We start from the raw sequence: 6752 nt of genomic DNA on the forward strand, positions 1-6752 counted from the left end.
AAAAAAGCGGAAGGAACAACAAACATATTTTATAATGAAAATTACAACAATACCAAAAATAACAGCAACAACAATAATAATAACAATATAATAATAATAATAATAATAATAATAATAATAATAATAATAATAATAATAATAATCTTAATTTTAATAATAATTATAATAACAACATAACACCAGGATTTTTTTAAGTAACCTTAAATTTATCTCATTAGTTGAAGGTTTCTAATCACTAGAGGCATATACTAGCAAAACAAAATGAAAGAAAAAAAAAAAAACTAAAAAAGCTGGTCACAATAACGAGACATAAGCGTACCTCCTGTCATTGACACGTTGTCTGTTCATGTCAGATCAATAAAAAAGGAAAGTTTTAATATTATGAGTCGCAATTAATTAATAAGGCGCGTGGAAATGTTTTAGGCAGTTATTTAAAGTTATTTGGTCTGCTCCTAGCCCCAGATGGGCAGTTTTCCAAAGCAGGCAGAAGCAATTGATATCAGAAACAGGAGGGTGGCTCCATAAAATCAAAGTTGGCAAAGTTCTTACTACTTAACAGAAACATTCACATTTTTAACGATAAAAGGTATGGTTGAAAAGTGTTTTTTAACCCTTTGGTTTGTTAGTTAGGTTTTGGGGTGACCAGAAATCACCACCCTGACGGATCCACCCAGACTGAACAGACCGAGTGAAGATATCATCGATCACCCAGATGAACACGCAGCACACTCAGTGTGTTAGCTTCAACACGGCGGGGATGAATTGTACAACCTGTAGATAACTTTAAACAACATAAAATGACGGACTACGTAGAGGAACAGAGGAATGAGCTGGAGGCGATAGAGTCCATCTATCCAGATTCCTTCACAGGTCTGTGTAAAGTCGCACACACAGGGGAGTAACAGTCTGCGAGCTAACAGGCTAACAGCACAGTCATGTCAGTTAGCTGGTGTAATACTGTGACCTTAAATTACTGTTTTTATTACTTTCTGTAGTGGTGCCAGTGCTGCTTGTCAGAGTTTTTGAAAAAACGTTTTCTGAACTAAATACCAGACATGTCACATGGGGTCGTTTAGACCGGGTACAACCAAACTTCATACAGAAATTAACCCAATCTACACAAATCTGTGGTACGGTATCAGACACGGGTAAACAAGACTAAATGTTCAGCTGTCAGGTAGTTTTGGGAGATATCTCTAAATTCGGCATATGTATAAGATACATGTTAAATTACATTATAGTCTTGGTGGATGCACTGTTGATCAGACTTGTGTGTCATATTGTTCTCATGAGGTCAATAACAATCTTTACTACTTTGAGTTTTAAGATGGTGATGGCATCTTTTTCTGGGCCACCACAGTGGAATAACATGGATCAAGCAGTATCATGTAATAACCCTGTCACTCATCCATGTTTGTAGTTTTATCAGATGACCCCACCAGCTTCACCATCACTGTGACGTCAGATGCAGGAGAAGATGGAGAAAGTGAGTTTACAGCTGTGTGTGAGCACAAACAACAGTTGTAAATCTTAAATGACTGAAGTAACATGGTCAGATTGTGATTTTGAGCCATGTTGCAGACCTCTTTCATGCTGATTGATATTTGCTTTCTTCTTGCAGTCGTGGAAACAACTTTAAAGTTCACATATGTAGAGAAGTATCCAGACGAGGTTCCACTGTGGGAGATTCACTCCCAGGAGAACCTGGAGGATAGTGATGTGGAGGAGATCCTCACCTTGCTGCAGCAGCAGGTCTGTCCACCTGAGCTTTTATTACATGTCTGTTTGCTCCTGATCCTCTGTCGCCTCATCTTTGTCAGATGTGTGTGATTGTGATTGACTCTTTGGTTTTCTCTTTGAAGGTGTTTTAAAAGGAACAGGTTCCAATCATTCAGTTTAAGGTTCCCCACTTTATTTTTATTTAAAGAGACTTTGAGAAGTTTCTAAGTGATCATAATGTACACTTTGAAATGAGATTACCAGCATATATAAAGGTTCTTCCTAAATGCTACTTCTTTACAGCACTTAGTCTCTATGACAACACCAGGCCGGCTGATGAAGTGTAGTGAGTTTAGTAGTGAGATGAGGGATCTGTATTTTTCTCTGCTGAAAATGATTTCTGTGATTAATTTAGTAGTGATGGTGGACACTGGAGCCTAACTGTCAGACAGAAAAAGGACAGAAGAGCAGAAGAAAGATAAACAGGAGAGAGATAGAGCACGAGCTAAAGGCTAAAACACAAGCTAAAGGCTAAAAGGGCTAAACTGTTAGTGCTAATGTTCATTCCAACCCACAGTCAGCAGTTATTCTCCAGTGGTCTGTTCAAACTTGAGAGTCTATCAATAAAATGAAGAGTGAGGTCACGTTAGCTCTGATTGGTAGATGACTGGTAGGACATAACCAGGATTCACTAATGTTGCACATTACGGACATGTCTCAGAGGACCAGTGTCACTGTCAGTAAAAAAAATCTGTAGGTAGTTAAAAAGGTGTTAAAAGGTATTAAATTTAACTTAAGGATTACTGTATTTACCCCGAATAAATGCAAAAAAGCCTGTAATTATGATAAAACAAAGGACATAGCCAATCCAGGTCACTTTGGGTAGATTGTAGTAAGTCAGAAGTGATCAGAGCTCATGTAAAACATTTCCCACTGTTAGCCCAGCATTAACTTAAATGTTGCTTCTGTGCAGATGATTTAATGGCATCTAATAAAAGGTGAAGCTGACTGATCTGTTACCACCCTAACAGTGTGTGTGTGCGTGTGTTTGCATGTGTGTGTCCATTCTGCAGGCAGAGGAAAACCTGGGCATGGTGATGATTTTCACACTTGTCACAGCCGTCCAGGAGAAACTCAATGAAATCGTGGACGTGATGAAAAACAGACGAGAGGAAGAGAAACAACGGCGAGAGAGAGAGGCGGAGGAGGCAGAGAAGGTATGAACTGGAAACACACCAACTGTGTTTCTGTTTTTATTCATCAGAGTCACACCTCTGAGTGACAGGTTCATCTGAAGCGAGGCTCACAGCTTCATTCCACCTCCTGTGTCCCTGAACGTCTCAACATTGTATACCCAGGCTTCAGGAGTGGATGTGGGATATTTAACAGGACTGTTAAATGTGTATGTGTGTCTGACAGGTGGCGTTTCAGGGCACTGTGGTCACCATTGAGAACTTCCTGGCGTGGAAAGCAAAGTTTGAGCTGGAGATGGCTGAGCTGAGGAGGAAACGACAGAAAGAGGAGGAGCAGGGGGGAAAATCCAAACTCACTGGTAAAACCTGGTTTCACCATGAAAAATACACAAAGTACATACAGTGCTTAACAAATGTATTAGACCACTGCTGCCACATAGAAACAATACACTGATGATTACTAGAATATGTTTTATGTTTCTTTAAAGGTTAACCCACCGGTATGTTCAAGCTCTTTAAGTAAAATTAGATATTTAATGCTGGAACATGATTATTCTTCTTATCCATGGATTTACAAATGATGCTGGATGGTTTTCTCCTTTTTATGACTGGTGGTCTAATAAGTGTGTGTACACACACAGGTGTATAACCGTGGATAATGTGATGTTTCCCCTCACCAGGTAAACAACTGTTTGAGACAGACCACAACCTGGACACATCTGACATCCAGTTTCTGGAGGACGGTAAGTGGTTCTGAGTGTCTGTCTGTAGAGGTGTGTGGTGGCTGTAAAGAGAGCCTGGTAACGGCTCCTTAATGAGATCCATACGAAGGCTGAGAAGTCGAGAAGTGCAAACCAAAATTACAAAGTTTGAAACACTTTAACAAACTCTAAACAAAATTCACTTTCTACAAAACAATTTTTTTACAATGAAAAAGAAACTAAAGAGACAAAATAAGACAAAACAAATTTACATGATACTTTATGGTACAAGCATTAAGACTAACTTACTAAGTCAGAATTTTGACGGAAAGGGAATGAACTAACTGTCAAATGGGACCTGGAAATGATTCTACCCAAGGGCCAGTCAGTTTGTATTGACGAAACGTGCTGAGGAAAGACATAGAGACGTTAGACTTCAGCCAAAAAACTGTCTCGAGAATTTTTTACAACTCACATGTTTGGCATTTAGTACATTTCCTTTCCATTAAGTTTCTGACTTTGTAAATGCTTGTAGTGTAAAGTATCGTGTAAATTTGTTTTGTCCTTTGTGAAAGTGCTTTTCTAATTAAATTCAGTTGTTTAAAATGTAAAAATGGTTACATTTACATGCAGTCAATATTCACGTTAAGATCAATAATCCGGTTTCTACAACATTCAGAATAATCCGTTCCCATGTGTGAGCAAACAGGGTTGTTCCTGTTTACATGGTATCCCGATCAAAACAGCGACGCACGAAGAACGTCGACTCATTGGCCCTCATGTATCAAACGTGCATAGGCCTGAAAAATGGGTGTACGCTCCTTTCCACACACAGATCGGAAATTTATCAATCTGAACGTGGGTGTCAGATATGCTCAAATCCCACACCAGGTCTGAGTTTGTGTACGCAAGTTTCATGTCAGTGGAGAGCAGGGTGCAGCGAGGGAAATCTGTCTGTGAAGAAGAGTTATAAGATCATATGAAGGTAAAACATTTTCAGAAATAAAAACTGATGTTCTTAGGTTAATATTTAGATCCTTGAATTAGATATGACACCAAGAATGCTTCTAACATTTCAATGTTCTTTAGCCAATCTATAAAATACTTTGCTATGAAAGTGAGCTGTCAACTGATTTCCCCTTATAAAAAAATGTGTTTCCTCTATTGGTTAACTTAAAAAAAATATGAAAAAATAAATAAAAATAAAGAGGCAGTTATCAGTTTTTAATGCACTCCCATGTCCATGATAAAGTCTCCGAACAGAACATTCAGACGACGCTGGATCAAACTTTTAGAACAGATTTTTTTAAGGAAGCTGTATTGATTACAGGATTTACTGTGAAGATGATTATTTCACTCCTCATAATATTATCATGTAAATGTGAACTGTGTGTGAAAAGTGAATAGTTATTAACAGAAGACGTTCATTTGCATGAGATCTCAACCTATGTGTTGGTCTCGTGGTACGAATAATTGCCAGCGTCCCTCCATGCCGTAAATTCTGTGGGTTCGGCCAGCTGAACCTTGAATATTTAGGGGCGTGTTATGTAAATTATGGTTGTTTTCAGCCGCCACATTTATCAACAGCTGATCAGGCGTACGCTGTGATTGGCCCTGATACGCACGTTCCATGATTCACATGTGAACGTTGTTGTGGGATCGTTTTTACACCCAGATCTGCGCCAATTCCCACGCAAGATTGATAAATGAGGGTGAGTGTGCATCATTTCCACTTCTTCTTCCAGTATCTATATCCTGTACTCAAAGACCAAGATTCCTTGTGACCAGAACATGCTCCAAACACAAATTAATGTTCCTTTGGATGGCATATACATGACCAAATATTTGTGTTAAAAAAAGAAAAACCCAGGGGGGATTTTAGGGTTTTTAGAAACTGGAGCATGACCATAATCTGGTTTTCAAAAAAGGGTTATTGATTTTTACATGAGCTCAACCGGGTTATTGCTAATACTCTGAATATGAAAGGGTTCATGACTGCAATAATTGGTGTAAAATCAAGGATCTAAACCCAGTTTGTCACCAGGGACCCCCAGAAAGGCTGATAATAATATTTTAGCCTCTTTTGGTCAATGGCTCTTTGATTAACTCTCCCTGTTGCCCTCACATCCCCGTCATGATTTACCGACCTGTAAAACAAACCGCTACTCAAAATCGTCCCTCCCCTCTGTAATCAGATTACTGAATGCTTCTTTATGATCTTTTTATCTTCGTCACCACTTACCTCTCATCTTTTATTTCTTCTTTATTGAAATTTTGTGTTCACTCAGGCTGACTTTTTAATCAGGTCCAGTATCACTGCTTTGTTTATGTTCTTGTGCAAGTCATTCACTGCTTGTTTGCCAACTTGTCTTTCTTATCTGTACGAGCTGCTCCACATTAATCGCCCCATGAAGGATCAATTTAGTTGTCTGAACTTAGTAATGTTGTTTTGCACTTCTCAGCCACTGTGTATTTGTGTTGAGTGTTTTAGAAACATTGATGGAACGATTTAAAATCTGGCACAGTCTGTGGATCCACTGGAGACTGGTCTCATGTTGACACACCTTTTCTGCGTCTGCAGGTGGAAACAACGTGGAAGTGGACGAGTCTCTGTTCCAGGAGATCGAGGACCTGGACCTGGATGAGGATGACCCAGACTTTGACCCTTTAGATATGGGCAGTGATGAAGACTAAACTGGGACCAGAACTGTGTACTGACAGGACATCACTGAGTGTGTGGAGTCATTACAGAGTTAACAGGATACTGGGATTTTGCAAAGACAGCAGATTGCAGCTGGAGGGGGAATCTGCAGAAAAACACACACACACAGCCATCACTCTTTCTTTGTACATCTCAAGAATTTAGTCACCTGACACGTGTCTGACCAGGCTGGGCTGCTGTGTGACAGAGCTGTTCTTTGGCCAGCAGGGAGCAGTATGGAGTCATCATGAATGTCGAAGAAGTCTTCAGATCTCTATTATTCTCAAAATAAATGTGCTCTCTTACAAATTTAAAGTGAATTTGCTGTGTTCAAACACTTTTGTATTAACATAAAGAAGCATTTCAGGAAAGTTTAAAAACTGCAGGCACTAAATATGGAAATAAAGCTTTTTTTTAGACTGACTTTTGTCTTAAGTT

General features: G+C 39.1%; 1 protein-coding gene across 1 annotated transcript; it reads left to right on the top strand.

The window, feature by feature from the left end:
- Nucleotides 1–667: 667 nt before the first annotated feature.
- rwdd1 (RWD domain containing 1) lies at nucleotides 668–6728 on the top strand. The gene is made up of 7 exons (XM_074683087.1): nucleotides 668–870; nucleotides 1421–1486; nucleotides 1622–1752; nucleotides 2793–2936; nucleotides 3139–3271; nucleotides 3593–3655; nucleotides 6195–6728. The coding sequence occupies exons 1-7, from the start codon at nucleotides 798–800 to the stop codon at nucleotides 6305–6307; spliced, it is 723 nt and encodes a 240-aa protein (XP_074539188.1). The 5' UTR covers nucleotides 668–797; the 3' UTR covers nucleotides 6308–6728.
- Nucleotides 6729–6752: the final 24 nt, after the last annotated feature.

This window comes from Halichoeres trimaculatus, unplaced genomic scaffold (assembly GCF_033239565.1).
Source record: "Halichoeres trimaculatus isolate MK-OKI-2021-1 unplaced genomic scaffold, fHalTri1.1 fHalTri1_scaffold_12, whole genome shotgun sequence".
Taxonomy (NCBI): domain Eukaryota; kingdom Metazoa; phylum Chordata; class Actinopteri; order Labriformes; family Labridae; genus Halichoeres; species Halichoeres trimaculatus.